The sequence below is a fragment of the Sinocyclocheilus anshuiensis genome, unplaced genomic scaffold (genome assembly GCF_001515605.1).
Source record: "Sinocyclocheilus anshuiensis isolate Anshui unplaced genomic scaffold, SAMN03320099.WGS_v1.1 scaffold893, whole genome shotgun sequence".
NCBI lineage: Eukaryota > Metazoa > Chordata > Actinopteri > Cypriniformes > Cyprinidae > Sinocyclocheilus > Sinocyclocheilus anshuiensis.
The window spans coordinates 294998-315134 of NW_015555766.1; the positions used below are offsets into that span (position 1 = coordinate 294998).

The 20137-nt window shown below is 36.2% G+C and overlaps 2 protein-coding genes across 2 annotated transcripts in view; one reads left to right on the plus strand and one right to left on the minus strand.

Annotated features, from left to right (window-relative positions):
• The window catches only part of LOC107674141 (perforin-1-like), a 5924-nt gene extending 4752 nt beyond the window's left edge, over positions 1-1172 (plus strand). Inside the window, exon 5 of the mRNA XM_016468039.1 lies at positions 177-1172. Coding sequence (XP_016323525.1) covers positions 177-1047 — 871 coding nt within the window. The 3' untranslated portion in view covers positions 1048-1172. The remainder of the gene's footprint in view (positions 1-176) is intronic.
• A 1198-nt stretch (positions 1173-2370) lies between these two features.
• Positions 2371-19596, minus strand: LOC107674143 (glycine-rich protein DOT1-like). The gene is made up of 20 exons (XM_016468041.1): positions 19528-19596; positions 17161-17205; positions 17006-17032; positions 16829-16885; positions 16585-16602; positions 15859-15930; positions 15634-15750; positions 15523-15555; positions 15179-15214; positions 7101-7160; positions 6931-6984; positions 5589-5648; positions 5444-5497; positions 4974-5054; positions 4152-4301; positions 3765-3821; positions 3611-3685; positions 2765-2815; positions 2597-2647; positions 2371-2501 (listed from the first exon to the last, which is right to left on the minus strand). The coding sequence occupies exons 1-20, from the start codon at positions 19592-19594 to the stop codon at positions 2497-2499; spliced, it is 1170 nt and encodes a 389-aa protein (XP_016323527.1). The 5' UTR covers positions 19595-19596; the 3' UTR covers positions 2371-2496.
• Positions 19597-20137: the final 541 nt, after the last annotated feature.

Here is a 20137-nt window from a genome sequence, read left to right on the forward strand (position 1 = left end):
GTTAAATGTTTAACCCAACCTTCTGGGTAGTAACCCAACCTCTGGGTTGTTACTTTTTTACTTTTATTTTTGTGATATGTACCTAAGGGTCTGGAATAAAGAAAGAAAGAAAATTTAATATCAGTGTATCCCTAATCAACAGGTCCCAAATTAACTTTTTTTGTTTTCATTCAAAGGCTGACTGAGGTGACTGGAGGTCACACTACAGAGCCTGAGCTCTTTTTCTCAGGAGGAAAAGACCCATCAGCTTACAAAGAATGGCTCGAGTCCCTACCACAAAACCCAGACGTGATTTCTTACTCTCTGGAGTCCCTGCATGAGCTGATCCCCACCAAAGATCCAGTACGCAAACACTTGCGCCAAGCCATCCATGACTACATCCTGGAAAAGTCCCTTTGGAGGAACTGCACCGACTCTTGCAAAGATGGCGTCAAAACCAACCCAAATAACCCATGTGTCTGCACTTGTCGCAACAATCCTGGGATCACACCCGATTGCTGCCCATCTAAGCGTGGACTTTCTCGGGTAAAGGTCACAATCGTGAGGGCTCAAGACCTGTGGGGTGACCAGACCACAGCGACCGATGGGTACGTTAAAGTGTTCGACAAACATAACATTCAGATTGGACGAACTGATATGATCACGAATAACAACTCACCCTACTGGGAGAGAACCTTTGATCTGGGTGATGTTGTCGTGGCGGAGAATGACAAGATAAAACTGGAGGTGTGGGATGAAGATAGTAAATGGGACGACGATTTGCTGGGAACCTGTGAAGTAGCCATAAAAGCAGGTCAGAATGACAATTTCTGCACTTTAAATCACGGTCTGCTGTTCTACAAAACAGAAGTGACATGCGCCCCAAGTTTGTCTGGCCCCTATTGCTCAACCTATGTTGGTTCTCCTATGAACTTTCAACTGGAGAAGGCATATGTATCTCGAAATGCACGACCTGTGCCAGCAGAAATACTGATGAGCAGGGGAGTACTTCTGGACAGACTGTATGTATATCAAAAGACAAATTACAGTACTAAAAGTATTCTATAGCAAGTTTTGGCTTTGGATCTGATTATGCGGCTATTCGAAATATAACTTTATTCTCACTTGTATTTATCACTATTAGAGAAACATATTTAATATAATTCTTAAATATTTCTCAACTTTGGGGACAATGCGCAATACATATTTATTATGCTGTCTTTATTGCAGGATTTTTATGCTTACACTGGAAATATTTCTAAAACACATCATATACATTGTAACTACTGTGTTATGCTCTTTCATTCTACACAGTTTTATTAAAAATTATTTTTGTTTATTGTAAGTAGCATCATTTCATAATCTTCACAAGTAATGTCACTATGACAATACTTCATTTTATTGTGTGTAAAAATGATCTATAACTAAAAACCTAATGCTTTGTGTTATTAAAAGGTCAAAAGGCCACAAATTGTCTGCTTGGGGTTATATTTTTCTTTTTCTGACCCATCTTCATAGTTAAAAAATGACAATGATAATTCAGTCACAATTTACTCACATTCATGTTGTTACAAACCTGTATGACTTACTTTTTTCTGCGGAACACAAAATAAGATATTTTGAATAATGTTTAAACTGTTTTTGTCCATAAAATGTAAGTAAATGTGGTCCAAAACAACATTGGACACCACTGACTTTTATTGTTTAGTCCTAAAAACAAAACAAAAAAAAACACAGAGACATTTTGAGAAAGAAAGTAATTTTCAGGTTTGGAATTACACGAGAGTGAGTAAATGATGACAGAATCTAATTTTTGGGTTAACTATCCCTTTAACAATGGCTCTGATTCGTTTCCTCTTAAATGGTGTTTCATCAGTCTAACACCGGATGCTTGTTGTGTGGTTTTCCTGTAGACAGATGAGAATTCAGAGCTGTATGTACACCCAATATGACGGCTCACAAGATTATGACTGTTATATTATACTCTGTCATTTTGTTAGCGTTCGCTTTAAGACATTATGCAATGTTCAATTTGATAAGACATGACCTCACAATAGAGATCAAAACCATCTGTTAAGCTTGTTCTGATGCTAATAGCGTAGGATCAAACCCCATAATTACCATAACCGGGTCCTTAAGCAGGATAGATATATAGTTGTCAAAGAAACACTAAGGAGTCAGATTAGGAGGTGGAATATTTAGTGTTTCATAAGAATTAAAATAACAGCCAATGAAGTGTTTAGCATGTTTTAGTTAGATACAGAGACACACAAGGGACATTAAACACTCCACCGGACAAAACAAATGAACAGACTGGGGAAACATCAAGGAACATAACAATGAACATTAAAACCACACGTACACACAAAACACACATGCCCACACAAATGGGCACAAACCTAAAACTAAAACAATATGGCAAACAAAAACATGTCACAAAACTGCACAACGGTGAGGAATACTAGGCAAAAAGGGGCCAAAAAAACACTGACAAAGTTAACAGCATGGTCTTGGAAATCAACCTAGACAGAAAGAGAAGATGAAAAGAGATGGATGAGAAAGGTAGAAGACACAATATGCTGAGTTAAGAATACAGATCTTCTAATATATCATCTACCTTTGTACCCATTCCCATAAGTGCCACTAAGCTTGCTTCCATCATTTTGTCCTGTGAAAAAACAAAAATGAACATAGTGAAACTAACCACACATTAGACCTTAAAAGAGAGAGGTCATTAGGTTAGAATCTTGCTAGTTTGTCTAACTCATGTGACTGATTTACTCACCACCATAGGGCCCCTGACCACCAGTACTTAGTGCAGCTGCATAGCCTGTGCCTAGAAATGATCAGTCACCACACTGGCTATTAGTCAACAGCATTTATGTATTTAGTCGATGTCTGCTAGATATTAACATGATGAATATGAGAACACAGACCAGTGGTCATTTGGCATGTATGATATATCAGTACCATTTATCAGTCAATATTAAATATGATTTAGTTATTTAATCAGTCGATATTAGATATTTAATGCATACACTACTGTTCAAATGTTTGGGGTCATGTTTTTGAAAGAAGTCTCTTATGCTCAACCAGACTGTATTTACTTGATTGAAAAATACAGTAAAAAAAAAACATATTGTGAAATAATATTACAATTTAAAACAACTGTTTTCTATTTTAAAATGTAATTTATTCCTGTGATGGCAAAGCTGAATTTTCAGCATCATAACTCCAGTCTTCAGTGTCAAATGATCCTTCAGAAATCATTCGAATATGCTGATTTGATGTTCAAGAAACATTTATTACTATTATCAATGTTTAAAAGTTTTGCTTCTTAATATTTTTTTTGTGGAAACTGTTGTACATTTTTTTCAGGACTCTTTGATGAAGAGGAAGTTTAAAAGACCGGCATTTATTTGAAAGAAAAATAGAATAGAAATCTTTTATGACATTATAAATGTCTTTACTGTCCTTTTTGATCAATTTAATGTATTCTTGCTGAATTAAAGTATTACTATCTTTAAAAAAAAAAACGTATCTTATTGACCCCAAACTTTTTATGGTAGTGTATTTAATAGATATATATATTAGATGTACACGAATTAAACAAAACTGCTCATATTCTCACCATATTTGCCAGCTGTCTTTGTAGCATCAGCACCCCGACTGAGTTGCTCAGCACCAAAAGGATAACCAGCATCAACTGCAGGTAAACACATTTGCACCTGTGTCACAATCAGAGTCCATGATGTTCTCTATTTCTCTTGTTCTTACCAACTTACCATCAAGCCCAGTTGCAATGACTGGTGCGCTGTAAGGAATCTGGCCTATAGCTCCACCTGTGGCAGTAACATTTTGTTATCAGAAAAAAATGACTTGAAATATATTTACTAAAACTCCACAATATTACCTGCTAAAGGCTCCATTGCTCCACCTGTACCACCTGATAGGATACATATCATCTTTACTTTCTTTCTTATAATAGTTATCTGATCTTTATACTCATGTTTGGTTTATTATTATGCTTTATTCTCTTCTTTAAATCTTCTTTCTTTTTCTCACAAGGGACATTCACGCTAAAGTCAAATTCTCAGGCAAAGCATCAGGATAGCCAGAAAACTGAGATTTGCATGTTGCATTTGAATAACAAATAAGTGCAATGCACATACCCAGAGCAGTGTCTGGCCCAAGGTTTGGTATTCCTCCATATGTAGCTCCACCATAACTACCAGTCTTGCCGTGAGGACCAAGTCCAGCTGAGACCACAGGCTGGCCACCGTAAGGCAAGGATCCGGCAGCTCCAAGAACTCCACCTGCCCCTTTAGACAAATTAAACCAGAGGTAATACAGGATCAAGCAACCACAGACACGAAGACATAACTAGACAAAGAAGAAGAGATATTAGCAGGACTCAACAACGATCAAATGAGCTGGAAAATATTTGGCAGGTGAAGTAGGAAAATGCTGTAATCTGTCAGTTTAAAGAAATTAACATTAAATTGATCAAAAGTGACAGTAAATACATTTGCATTGATATGAAGCATTTCTATGTGAAATAAATGTGGTTTGTTTGAACTTTCTATTCATCAAAATTATCACGGTTTCAACAAGATTATTAAGCAGCACAACCGTTTTCAACATTGATAATAATTGATAATAAAGAAATGTTTCTTGAGCACCAAATCAGCATATTAGAATGATTTCTAAAGGATCATGTGACACTGAAAAAAATTCAGCTTTGTCCTCACAGGAATAAGATACATTTTTATATACCTTAAAATAGGAACAGTGATTTAATTGTAATCATTTTTCACAACGATGTAATTTTTTCTGTATTCTTGATCAAATAAATGCAGCCTTTATGAGCATAAGTGGCTTTCAAAAAAGTAAAAAAATCTTACCGACACCAAACTTCTGAATGGTAGTGTATTTAGTGTGTTCAATTGAATTTCTTTTCATTTAATTGTCATCTTCAGATGTATTTTTCTTACCATACTTTCTAGACTTGGCATGAATACCCAGGCCAGGGTTCACTACCAGCCCTGGACCTCCAAGGCCTCCAGCTCCAAGACCTGAAAGAGCAAACATTGACCTCTGTGATTTCATGCAGGTAATGCTGCTTCAAGTTAATGTATGCAAAACACTTGGTTTACCATTTCTATTAGTGGTATTCTAGGAGGAATTTACAGTCTTGCTTTCCCTTAGTACTAGTATAAAAGCAACTGCACAGGCAACAGCTGGTTTCTCAGTGTTCAAGCTATTGCAGTTCAGATACTTCAGTTACCCAGATTAGGCTGGATGAGGTTATTTTCTACAATCTTGAGTAAAATATTATTGTGTATAATCACAGGACAGAGTGAATTAAACAGTGGAGGAAGTGCTGACATTATTGCAGGGGTTTAGAATCTCTTGTTAGTGTGAATGCAATGTTGTTGGTTACACTCATAACCTTCAGCCTTACCAGCTATACCGTTCAGGCCAACATTATCAGCTAACACTGATGGGTAGGCAGGTCCTGTAACATAATTATAATTGTCACTCAATTATAATTATGCTTATATGTTAGTGTGATATCGCTCAATCGTACCTATCCAGTCCAGACTCACCTGCCCCATAACCATCTGCTGTGCCATAAACCTCACTGCCGTATCCATTACTGTAGCCTGCTGAGAAGACAATAATCAACTCAACACTTCACAATGATGATGTGTAAAAGTAACACAGGAAGCACCTCTGTGTATTCACAGTCAAAGCCAACCACTTTGCAACCAAGAAGATTCGGAAAACAATGAGCATAACATAGAGTGTGAAATTTTGGTTGTTTCTTGCACAAACAGGCATGCACATGTTTGTGCAAGCACCCAAACGCAGAGGTCTTAGAGGAGCACTTTGCCTCTAGAGCAGCTCTTGGCTTTGTGCTGAACCAGCTGATCTGACCACACTTGTGCTTAATGCATCATGCTGCAAAAATATTATGATGTTATAAAAGGTTTCACTCAGTTACTAACAGAGACAAGAACAGAAAAATCATTAGAAGAAACACAGGGCATTATTTTAATCATCTATATAGGTGAGAAAAGACTTAAAGTAGTTGTCACAGTTTTTACTAAAGTAAATATGTTTCAGGGCAGGTCTATTTCTGCATATGTGACAACTTGTCCCAATACAAATGTGATGTGTTGTTTACTCAACAGCTATAGAATTAAATGGACAGAATTCACAAACATAACCATACACTACCTTTAAAAGTCTGGGGTCTTCAAGATTTTTTTGTGTTTTTGAAAGAAGCCTCTTATGCTCACCAAGGCTGCCTTTATTTTATCAATAATACAACAATACAACATATTTAAGGACCCAGTTATGGTAATTATGGTGGTTGATCCTACGCTATTAGCATCAGAACAAGCTAACAGTAATATTGTGAAATATTTAAAAATAACTGCTTTCTAGTTTAATATATATTAAAATGTAATTTATTCCTGTGATAGTAAAACTGAATGATCATTACTCCAGTCTTTAGTATCACATGATCCTTCAGAAATCATTCTAATATGCTGATTTGCTGCTCAAGAAACATTTCTTATTATTATCAATGTTGAAAACAGTTGTGATGCTTAATATGTTTGCAGATTTTTCCAGGATTCTTTGATGAATAGAAAGTTAATAAGAACAGTATTCGTTTGAAATAGATTTTTTTTTGTAACATTATAAATGTCTTTACTGTCAATTTTGATCATTTGTGTGTCCTTACTGAATAAAATTATTCTTTTTTTTAACTAAATAAAAAAATCTTACTGACCCCCATCTTTTGAACAGTAGTGTACAAACCACTGTAGAAAACACACTTTTATATAATTAGACTTAAAACCTCACAGTTGCTAATATGTAGCCCTTGTGACAACTAGCCCCGGTCTCCTCTATATAATGAATAAACTACACATTAGTTACCAATCTGCTTTCCTGCTCGAACTCCCTGTGGATAGTATCCACCTGCCCCAAGACCTGTATCAGCAATAAAATAAATAAGGTGGCTTTAGCAAAATATGAATATTCTACAGCTTGTATTAATGACACTTGTACCTCTGAGCGAAAAACAAAATTTCACAATTTCTAGATACCTGTTCCATATCCGTTAGCAAAACCAGCTCCAAGATAGCCAGCAGCACCAAGGCCGTATCCTGTGAACAAAACATGCAAACTGTGAAACTTTGGCCACTAGTAATAAAAAGTCATGGCCATCACAGAATGATGCGATCGTTCAGGGGCCTGTGGGTCAGAGTACATGCAAGACGAATTCACAGTGCGACTGGTCCATATGGCCTGTGGGAGAAAAATAATGCAGCATGCATTGGGTACACATCAGCACAAAGGCAGATATAAAGATAAAGGCTCAGGTGAAGCATATAAAAACAAAAGAGAACAGCCCCGAGAAATAAATGAGGCATTAGTCCAGCACACACACAAACCTTTCTGAACAGCTGTGGTACATAAAAGCACTTATTCATAGACCTGCAGCTGCAATGAGTCCATGATGAGGGGTGGATTTTCCAGTCCACAATCACTAACATTCTAATGTGTCACAGGCCATATATTCATTTCATTTGATGACCGCTGTAGTACAGTACTGATTTTAGACTGGAGAAAACACCATCTTGTGACATGCATTCAGCCATAAACCGGTGACATTTTAATACAGAAGACGTTTACCCTTATTGGATGGTTTGGTGCCCTGTCCATTGGGCAAAACTGGTCCTGTATTGTATCACAACAGTGGTTTATCTCAACACTGAGAATCCAACATAGTTCCCATCCCATCACCTAGCCATGCTTATGCTTTAAAAACAGTCTTTTATCATGCATTGCCTTTAACTCTCCCTTTACTTCCAGTAAACATGGTAAATGTATTATTTACTGAAACTTTTTACTGATTACTTACATATAGGCACAGATAATTTGTATGCTACTATATGGTGATAAAAACTTGCATTGATTGACAGATGCAGTAAAGGCTTTACCATTGTTCATAATTCCTCGTCCATTAATCATATCCGCTGCTGGACCATAGCCTACAGATCACAACAGTAGTTACCTACACAAAGTTTAGGATCTTGTACCAATAATTTGATCCACAGACATCTGTACTACAGTTCAAAAGTCTGGGGTCAATACAGATATTTATAATGTTACAATTTCAAATAATCCCTGTTCTTTAAAACTTTCTATTCATCAAAAAAATCCTGATAAGATTACGTATCATGGTTTATACAAAAATATTAAGTGGCACAACTGTTTTTTAAACATTGATAATAATAGAACATTTTTCTTGAGCAGCAAATCAGCATATTAGAATGATTTCTGAAGGATCACATGATACTGAAGACTGGAGTAATGGCTAAAAATTCAGCTTTGACATAATAGAAATAAATTGCATTATAAAATATATATTAAAATAGAAAACAGTTGTTTTAAATTGTAATAATATTCCACAATATTTCTGTTTTTATTGTATTTTTGATCAAATCAATAAAGCCTTGGTTAGCATAAGAGAGAGACTTAAACATCTTAACAACCCCAAAATTTTGAGCACAAAGACAAGAATTTGAAATAGAATTGAATTTTAAATGTTCTACAATCTTATGTGTTCTGATTGGCATTAATTCAGGCAAATAACGTAATAATGGAGTGTGTTTACCCTTAATTTGAGCTCTCATTCCATTGGTCAATCCTGGTCCTGAGGGGAAACCTATTGACCGCAGCTAAAATGTACTATACAAGTCCCACAGACATTCATGACCACATTACTTAAAACCCAAAATTTAGCCTGGCCTGTGACATTAGAGAACATACACGGCACGCTTAATCATATACTACAACTATCATGTCAGTCATATTATACAGCAATTAATCTTGCAAATACGAAGTCCCACATACATCTGGGATGAGTTTTACCATTGGCTATAGCACCCTGTCCATTAGGGACCCCTCCACGACCGTAACCTAAACACCATAACACCAGTTAACATTCACCAACAACATACTATCAACATAGCAGCTGCCAGTGATGCAAGAGCATAAGAGATGCTACTCTGCTGGAGAGAAATGCAAAGTAAAAAAAAATTAATAAATCAAAAAATCAAAGATAGGCATGTATAGTGAGATAACAGGGAGCAATATGCCACCCATCATGCAGTGTAAAATTGCTTAAATATTGTAACTAAAAATCCAGAAGAGCAGACTGAAAAAGCTTTAAAAGGCATGAAAGCCACACATGGAGGTATTGAGGTTTACCATCGCCCCTCTCTCCCTGTGACACGGGCTGGCCACCTCTAGGCCCAACACCTGTGAATACAGATATATCAGCTGGATCAGCAAAGATTTCAATGTTGAGAATGATAAAAAGCAACAAAATTGTAAATTACACTTATTAGGGTGTTAAATTGATCACAATCGAGTACTGAATCAGCATGCATCCTAACTTTTCAAACTCCTGTGCTAAGTGATTCCTGATGTGAGAGATAAAGATCACAACAAATAACTAATGCACAACAGGATCTCTCTATTGTGTCACAGCAAATCGGCAGAATAACACAACAGAAGCTCTTAGAAGCAGGTACAAAACATCAGAAGATGCAGGTACACGACAACCACATGACCAAAAAAGTGGTACTGAATGGAACTGCACAATCCTGCTTACTATACTATCAGAAAAATGCTACAAAGCTGTCACTGGGATGGAAACCTTTCAAAAGGTACTAATATGGTCCTAATCTAAAAACAGCCAGTACTTATGGACCTATACTGTTTTTGTTGATGAGCAACTAAGAACTATATATATATATATATATATATATAGAGAGAGAGAGAGAGAGAGGGTGTTGGAAGGTTTTGATTTAGGCCTGCAATACCTGCCAATTCAAACATCTACTGCATGTTCCTCAACATTTCCTCGAATGTTTTTCAATGGGCAAAATTAATTGCACTCTGCTGGCTTGACAACTGAACTGAACCTCAAACCTGAAACTGATAATACAGATGATCCACTGGTTTGAGACCTTTTTGTGCCCTTACACTTCCTAAACTTTCAGAAATGAGGCCCAAACTGATTCAAACATCAACAACAATGCAACAAGCTAGGAGAACCTATATGCAAAAAGGGCTGATAGAACAGAACATGATTGCATTAATAATAACACACAGATAAATACATTAATACAGTACAGCTACACAACAACAAATGCACTGCAAATAAATGAATATCTTCCTTTGCATTTTTGTAGTTTTTCAGTACAAATATCAAACCATTCTTAAAACAATAAACATTTGGTTGGAGGTTTGGAGCATGTTATAGGACAGTGTACACGGGAATGATCTATTCAGATGATTCTGTATTTTATATGTTGTGTTTAACTTGCAAAAACCCAATAAACATGTTTAAAAAAAAAACTATATACATTAACTTGAGAAGGAAAATGACTCAAGATATTAATTATTGTTTTCTGACAAATTGATCAAAATGAAGTGATTTTATGCTTGAAACAAGAAAAAATATCTGCCAACGGGGTAAGAAAAAAGTGTTTATTTGTCTTACCCTATTTGCAGATCTCATTTTATTTCTGCCGTTTCAGTTAAAAATGGAAAGAAAAAAAAAAAACATGTAGCCTATATCTGTGAATTTTGATGATCTGTGAACAGGAATCATCCCTAAAGGAAATGCACGAATGAGTCAGATATTGGAGGGTTTACCCAGTTTTGATGGTTTTGAGCCTTGCCCTGTGGGTACACCATATCCTGAAGATTACAAAATCATTGTTAATGTCCGTTTCATAGCTTTGATTCAACAAATCTAGATGAGCCTTTTGTTCTTTGACATGTTCTGTAAGAGCATGCACATTACAACACTGATTAACAGAAGACAGCGAACAATTTAACCTTTTCTCTAACTTTGACCAGCAGACACAACTGCTCCTTCTGTACCATATCACAGAAATCTGCATAAACTGTTACTCAACCCATAATGCTCATTATAGATGCAAAGCACACATAGGCCTAAAAGATTACTGCAATTAAACAACAAAGGTAAGACAGTTGCTTAAATTATCCAGCAATAGCAATACTTGTCATAATAATGTCTGCTTAAGGTAGGCTAATCATTTAGACTAAAGAGCAAACATTACAATTCCAACACGACTGCACCCATGACAATTACGATGTGAAATAGACAACCATCCAACATCCACCAATATGAAAATGATAGCACAAGACATCTGTATAATCTCTTAGAACTCACTAGTTCATCCACAACCATGAATCAAGGGACCAGTGTCACTTTTTCCAAAGCAATTAAGTGGTTTTTGAAAGTTTTGGCATGCAAGCACATAATTTAACAATGATAAAAGTATATAAATTATTCTGCAAACAATTAAGTGTACGCAAACGCGATGCAAACACGTTTGAGTCGGTATATTTTACCCGGTTGAGAAGCTTGTCCTGTAGGCGCACGCCCTCCTGCAGCGCCTATCAGTGGAACATAGATGTACTGCAGTCAAAAACTGAAAAACGGAACACTTAATTTAGCATGTAAAAAGTAAGGCCAGTAGCTTACTAAAAGGCACTCATAAAAGTAATATTTATTTACTTTTAATTTTTATTCAATACCTGTTTATTTAATTAATGAAACCATAACATGCAACCAGGGGTGCCGTAACGGGGGGAAGGTTAGGACGATTCCAAGGGCCCGATGAGGGAGAGGGGGCCCAAACACGATTTATACCAAGGGGACGTGGGGGCCCGAGTCAACATGCTGTTCAGGGGGCCCAGAAGCCACAGCAGCGCCTCTGCATGCAATGTCAAAAGATTTATATAATATATACGTTGATTTAATATGTAATTCTTTTAAATACTGCAGGTTTCTTTTTTTTAATTCTTGCAGATTTATGTAGTTTATGGGAATCCCTGAAGACTATATATATATATATATATATATACACACCAATCAGGCATAACATTATGCCTACTGACAGGTGAAGTGAATAACACTGATTATCTCTTCAGAGGAGGCAGTGTGATGCTTTGGGCAATGTTCTGCTGGGAAACTTTGGGTCCTGCTATCCATGTGGATGTTACTTTGACACGTACCACCTACCTAAGCATTGTTGCAGACCATGTACACGCTTTCATGGAAACGGTATTCTCTGGTGGCTGTGGCCTCTGCACACCGTGACCTTTTGCTACAAAGCAAAAATCCACAAAGCAAAAATGGTTTATGGAGTTTGAGGTGTTGTCTTGAGCTCCAAATTCCCCAGATCTCAATCTGATCAAGCATCTGTGGGATGTGCTGAACAAACAAGTCCGATCCATGGAGGCCCCACCTCGCAACTTGCAGGACTTAAAGGATCTGCTGCTAACATCTTGGTGCCAGATACCACACACAGCACACCTTCAGGGGTCTAGTGGAGTCCATGCCCCGACGGGTCAGGGCTGTTTTGACAGCAAAAGGGGGACCAACACAATATTAGGAAGGTGGTCATAATGTTATGCTTGATCGGTGTGTATATATATATATATATATATATATATATAAAGACTTTTGTCAGTTTTGTTGAAGGTAATTAAATCAATGGTTTTCCAGTAACTGCTGAATAAATCAAAGATAGAATTTGGGATAGATTCCCTCCTGTCAAAAGATGCTAAAATAGCAGAATAATAAAGCACTTCCAAAAAATACTTATGAAATGCCACAAAGGTTTCAATAAACACAAATTTGGTGCACCAAGTGTACCTAAATACTGCTATATCAGTGCTGAACAAAAAAATTTTTATCTTGCATCTGGTGACAAATTTTCACTTTATCAATAGAACTCTGAAATAAAGAAAATATTATGGGGGCAACTGCTTCCTGGAATAAAGTGGATAAAGCTGGTCAGTTGTGATTGTTATAGCAACCTGAGTAAACAACAAAACATTGTTCAGACCCCTGAGTTTAAATCCGTCCCTTGGGTCATTTTGACCCAAAAAAGATTTTCAAAAAAATTCTAAAAGTCGTGTGTTGATCGTACCGGTCCAAGATTTCTTTACTTTTGTCACACTTGCACCGGGAATACACACAAATTTTTTTTTGAGTGGATTCGAGGAGTTTAAATGGGTGCAATAAAAAAAGTAACAAAAGTGTCCCTCGCGGGTCATTTTGACCCGCATAGGAATGAATGGAATTTACGAGAAAACTGCATTTTTCATTACATTTGATTTTTTTTTATATACAAAATCTGAGACAATCCAGTAAAGATTTATACCCAAACGAAGGGCTGAGACTACAGAATATCCCCAATGCAGAAAAAACTCACATACACACACACACACGCACACACACGTGCACAAACACACACATGGTACACATACTCTCATAGAACACATTGCAACATTTTTCATGTTTCTGCTGGGATATGACTGTCATTTTTCCATTTATTTTTTTACTTAACACAGTTAGATTTGAGTGATGTGGTGGAGACCGAGTTTATATCATATTTATATTTTTAAAAATATATGATATATTTATTTCATATTTATGAAATTGTATGAATATACATATGTTTAGGTTATAATTCAGTTCGAATTTTTTTTTGTTTTTTTTTACAAAATATGGATTTTGTAAGGTTTTAAAATATAAAAAGATATATTTTAATCCAGGAGTCTCCAACCTTTTTGTGAGTGAGGGCTCCCTGAAGGGATAAAATGGTCTCAAGGGCTACTTGTTTGATATACTCCAATACATACATACATACATACATACATATATATATATATACCGTTTTGCCTCGAATATAAGACGACCCTGATTATAAGACGACCCCCCTTTTTCCAGATGTACCTTTTGGAAAAAGGCTTTTTAAAATCTTGATATCTTGCATTTTATGCAAAAATGCATTTTATTTTTCCCTAAATTCTGTGTTTTCCATTTGATTTCTTATGGATTCCGTGTTTTATGATTCAGTACAAATTTATCATAAAAAATGGTGTCTAGTGAAATGAATTAATAAAACTTTAACAATTTAATCAATCTTTTAAAATGTAATCAAATGAAAATCAATTTACAACAAAACATTGCTTTTTTTTTTTTATCAGACATGATGCTGCACAACAGAATTGTATAAATTAATAATAATAAAAAATAACTTGGTTGTCATATAATTTCACGTTAACCCGGACCTTTATTTTGACGGTTTGTCGTGAAGGACTTTTTAGTTTCAGCTTGTATTTGACTGTATTTTTTCTCAAATGAAACTGCATAACGTTGGTGAAGTGACTCTCAGCAGCTCTGAAGATGAAGTGGATGTGTTCATGTCCTCATATATTGAGATGCAGACGCTGAAAACACCGCGAGTCACGTGTGTTTGAGATTGTGTATCAGATGAAACTACTCCACGCATTCAGAGACACACAGAACATGCAGACTTATATATTTCTGTTGTGTGATAGGATGTTAGATTAATCCATTTTGAGTAAAAATGTGCAGAGTTTATCATCATTATTAACATAAATTTGATCATAATCTCGATATGATATCATTTATTGCCCGACGTTAATTTAGGCTATTTATAGAACGTGCTTTGCGGGCGACTCAGAGACAACATGCTGGCGACCAGCGTTGGTGACCACTGTTTTAATTCATAAACAACCAAATTGAAGCCTTAAAATGATCTAATTTCTCATGTTACACTTGTTTTGCTCAGTTAAAAATCTCTATAGGGTTCTATAAGGCCCCTCTAGTGGCTGTAACCATAAAATGCAATTTTATGTAATTTTTCCCCACCAGATGGCATCAGAGACACTCAGTGACTCCATTCCAAGGCCATCTGTTGGTTTTTAATGAAACAGGACTGAAATGGTCTTTCTTTGTTTTTTTGGTGAAATAATGTACAAAAACTGCTTATTTGCTTATATTTTCTTAAAAATATCCAGAATAAAATGTAAATATGATAAAAATCACCAAAAAATAACAGAAAAACCTACATAAAAAATTAGAAAAAAAAATATAAAAATGTTCCAATATAAGCTTTCTTGACCAAAAATAAATGTAGTGTCATTTTTGGCCTTTGGGTCATTTTGACCCGCGAGGGACACTTTTGTTATAGGTTCGGGAGGGACGGATGAGGGTTAAACACACATTTTCCTAATGCTTTGACAAGGAGAGTTCACATACCACGACCAGCGCCGGGGTATCCTCCTGCGCCGTAACCTGGCAACAAGACAAGAGAGCTGTCAAGGTTACAGAAAGAAGAAATGCCTGTTTAGTGGAAGCCTCTCATTGTAGACACATAAACTCCCACTCCCACACAACTTCATCAAAAATATGACACCTAATCCTGGCAAATGGACAGCATACATCACTGTGTGAAAGATTTTAATCACAGCACAAGGTCAAATTTTGATCGGTTAGATCAGATCCAATCTGCTACACAACCTTCGGGTCGGACAGAGATGGCATTAAACTGGAATGTGTCATATAATGTTTATTGATTCGGTCATTATGGTGCACACACTCACCTAGCTGTGCTCCATAGCCATTACTGGTGTAACCTAGAAAATGTCAAAATCAAACAGTGAATAAGTGTTGCAAGAGTACTTATGAATGCAAAGCAAATGAACAGCTCTCACCTCTTCCTCCAAGCTTCCCTGCTGGATAACCCAAGGCTGCTCCCAGCCCGTTGCCTAGGCCATACCCTGTGCCGAGTCCCAGTCCGGCAGCTCCAAGGCCAGTTCCAAGGTTTGCAGCTAAGACCAAAATAGTAGGATCATGGTGATGAATGCAAGAATAATAAATCCATCAGATGTAAAACCTGATATCTGTCCATTATAGTTATTTAGGAATGACAGTTTTACCTCCTCCATAACCGAGTGTTCCATATCCTTGTTTCAGGCCTCCTCTGATTGCAGTGGGTCTGTATGCTGCCCCTAACAGACACCATACTCATTACACATACTGTACTACAGACACATTAAGCCCATATTCACATAATAGCACAGACTACTGCACACACATGCAAACAGCTGCTTATGTATTTACACTATTGTTCAAAAGTTTGGAGTCAGTATAATTAATATATATATATATATATATATATATATATAATTTTATACTTTTTTCATCAAGTACACATTAAATTGACCAAAAGTGACTGAAAATACATTTATAATGTTACAAAAAATTTCAAATAAATGCATTCAACTTTCTATTCATCAAAAAACGTATCACTGTTTCCACAAAAATGTTAAACAGCACAAGTGTTTTCAACATAAGAAATTTTCTTGAGCAGCAAATCCGCATATTAGAATGATTTCTGAAGGATCATGTGACACTGACTACTGGAGTTATGGCTGCTGACAAATCAACTTTGCCATCAAAGAAATAAGCGACATTTAAAGTATATTAAAGTAGAGAAAAGTTATTTTAAATTGTAATAATATTTCACAAAAATAACTCTATTTGATCAAATAAATGCAGTATTGATGCGCATAAGAGACTTCTTTCAAAAACATGAAAACATCTTACAAACCCCAAACTTTTGAACGGCAATGTATGCGAAATAAAAAGCAGAATAAATTTACCTCCAAGATAATGGCCAGCTGTTTGTGAGAGAGAGAAGAAAAAAAAAACATTAGATGGTTAAACTAACATTCACTTTTTGTATGTAAATAAACAAATACCCTAGTACATTGTCTCGTTGACTCCCTTTTTCAAAGGCAATTCTGTGTATTTTGGCATGTGTTGCGTCAAAGGTTAATTATAAATCTTTATTTATTGTTTGTACTTATTTTCATCTCAGCTTCATCTGAGGTTAATGTCACTTACCACCTGTCTTTCCTGGCTTGCCTGCCCCATAGCCACGGGCTCCAAGAATACCAGCCGCTGGACAAGGAGCAGTACAGAAATGAAAGAAAGATAAGATAACCTTTGTACTGATATAAGCAAATGGATTGGATTAATTGGATTCAGTAGCATCCACCAGGTTCAGGCAGACAGACTTACCTCCAGACTTTGCACTGATACCAGGACCTACAGAGAAACGAAAGAAGGCAGGATTGATGAAGAAATTCATTATGTGATGTAATTTTCTGACCTCTAACCCTCTGTATTATCCCACAGATACACCATAAATACAGAGATGAAAAAGCGCAAAATACCTCGACTCGCCAATCTTCCCAGGGCTCCAGTCTGTGGCCTAACTCCTTTAAAACAAGTGAGAAAAACTGTATCAATGCATTTGGCCTAAAAGAAAGAACTAAAGAAAGAATACTATATTTTGAATACCATTCAAAAATAAGAATACCATATTTTTGGACATTTACCATGGTAATACCATGTTTTCTGACAAACCTTCTACGCAAATAATTATTATGGCCAATTTAATATTATCTGATAACATTACTATACTACCACAATATGTTTTTAAGGGCAGGGCTCATAAATGTCGTAAAAAATACTTCAGCGTAGAGTGGTCAAATTGATTTAGGCACTTCTGGATTAGTGAGATTAGCGCGACTCCTGATTGAATTTTTCGAAATCAACCTATAAAAGCTTCCATGGTTGAGAAACTATGCCAGTTAACAGGCCTCCATTGATGCTCAGAAACTGTAGGACAAAATGGGCTGTGTATCGGTCATATAAAGTCAGGACTGACAGAAGGCCGACAAATTTTGACCACCGCCGTCACCTTCAGGCACAGAGTTTTGATCTTCAAACATGAAATACAAGTGTTTAAGTTGCGGTCAGAGTTATGGAGGCTGGAGCGAATCCAGGCAAACCCAGACACGTCGAGCCATGACTCACTTCCAGAGGTATTTTTTCTCCATTTATCAGAGCTGTCAGACATTTAACATCGAGTCGTTATGTGCATTTTATTACGTAATTTTCTAGACACCTTTTAGTCTCCCGTACAAACATCCGTGACTGCTTGCTGAACATTTGATGATGCAATAACGCCTCGAGATGACTGAAAAGACTAATAAGAGTGGCACATACTACATAATGAATTAAAAAAAATATATATATAATTTTTGTCTGTCAAGTATCGATAGGTGACATTTGATTGTCTATACAAGGTGCAGACAAGTAGAAAAAAATGCTTGCATCAGATATAGACAGCAAGTCAATCTGCATCTTAGATCTGTCATGCCACACATACTGTTCCTTCCTCACTGGCACCAGATAAAGAAAAGCACACCACTTCAGTGATTGCTTCACCTCAATGTAGCGTTTTCATGTCATAGTCACCACAGGACTGGCAATATTAAATGGGCAAAAGAATTAACACTTATAAACCTAAAAATTTGTATTTCTGTTTAATCTATAGTGCATTAGTATCTGCAAACATTTAAATGAAACACATGATTAAAAACAGTACAAATGTAAATAAACCTGAATTTTTTTAAAGTTTTAGATTATAACCTCGTGTATTAAAGGTTAAAAAAATACAAACATATGTTTTAGCAACACGATAAATCACAATAAAATTCCATAAAATAGGGGCTAGATGTGTTTAATAACTTCAGAGATCCAACTCATATTTTGCTTCAAATGGTATGCAAACTGATTTCAGGTACCCTGCAGTGTGACATATTACATGAAATCATGAGGGTGAGACATGTAGCCTGTAAAAAAGATGTAAAAGTCTAAGCAGATAAAAGTATTTCCCCTTCTGAATTTCTATTTTATTGAATTCTCAAAAGAACAAGAACTGAGAACTAATGTATTCTATTTATTTATGCAATACATATTTCAACCGGATTCCCAAACATTTTGTCATCCAAACCTCTTTGACATAAAATATTTACTTAAAGTACGCCGTGAGATTCTCTTATGCTGGTTGCCGTTAACATGACATGCAGGTAAACAAATAAAATATTACATCTTTTTAAATAAATGTTTTACTTTGTTTTTACGTTTACATTATTTATTAATTTTAATGATTGAATTAATTATTAGCTTTTTACCAACTCACACCCCCCCTGCATATACTACATAAACAAAGAAAAATATTTGTAAAACATTTTTCTAAGTGGTTGAAGGAGATTTAGTTATTCCTTATTTGATGTGATTTTTATTTTGATCTTTTCATGCATGCATTTAAATGTAATTACTAAACTGCAATCCGTCCATATTATTAGACATTCAAAGTGGTATTCAGATAGCAAAAGCATTGGATGATTGGTCTCTCCACCTAATGATGCACATATTCACTGTACCTATTGCTCTGCTTTAGCAAGAGCATAATGAAGGGCTTGAGTACATGGGTCAGCCCTACCTGGGATTAACCTCACAACCTTAGTGCCACCAGTGCCATTTTTTTGTAATCATAATTAGTCCCTTTTTAGATTAAAATTGTTTCGTTTTCAGTCATAATTACAATGATTTGATCCCATGTGTGCACAGATATCATAACAAGCCACTGCCCCTCTTTCTTCCCTCTCCCGCATCAGAAATTCTCCTCATTTCTCTTTCTCACCCTCAAATCTCTACAACAAACACTTCAGAAGACACATCTAACTTACCTCCCTGTATGGTGTTCTGTACCAGCCACAGGACCAGTGAGGTCTGCAGGATCGCCTGAACCAGCATGATGGCAGACAAACAGACAGACAGATAGACTTGGTATTAGCAAATAGCTAGAAATGCACACAGGTGAGAGTCAAGCACACTCAGTGGAAAGCAGCACCACTGGCCAATCTACCCACCAGGCCTTTATTTATTCTCTGGACACCCATGTCTTTCCTCTGACCAGCCCTGCCCTCTGCTGTTCTATTGGGCACCCCCTAAAAAAATCATCTGCCCTTTCTCTCACTCCTCGTCCCACTCTTTTCTCATGCTCTGCTAAGCCTGAAGAAGACAACCAGCTTCATCCAGATTTTTGTAGTAATATGCCCCTATAGATATACATATTTGTTCATGGTGTCCTGGTAACTGAAAGCCATCTTGGGTCTCCTTTATCGATTATAAAGAAAATTACCTCAAAGGACTTCAGTATTATGGTAATAGTGTTTTTAGGCTTATTGTTTTGTATGTTATTCGCTCTTAAAAATAAAAGTTTCAAAAAGGAAGTTTTCTCAGCGATTCCACAGAGTAAATATTTTAGGTTCCCCAAAGAACCTTCAGAAAATAACC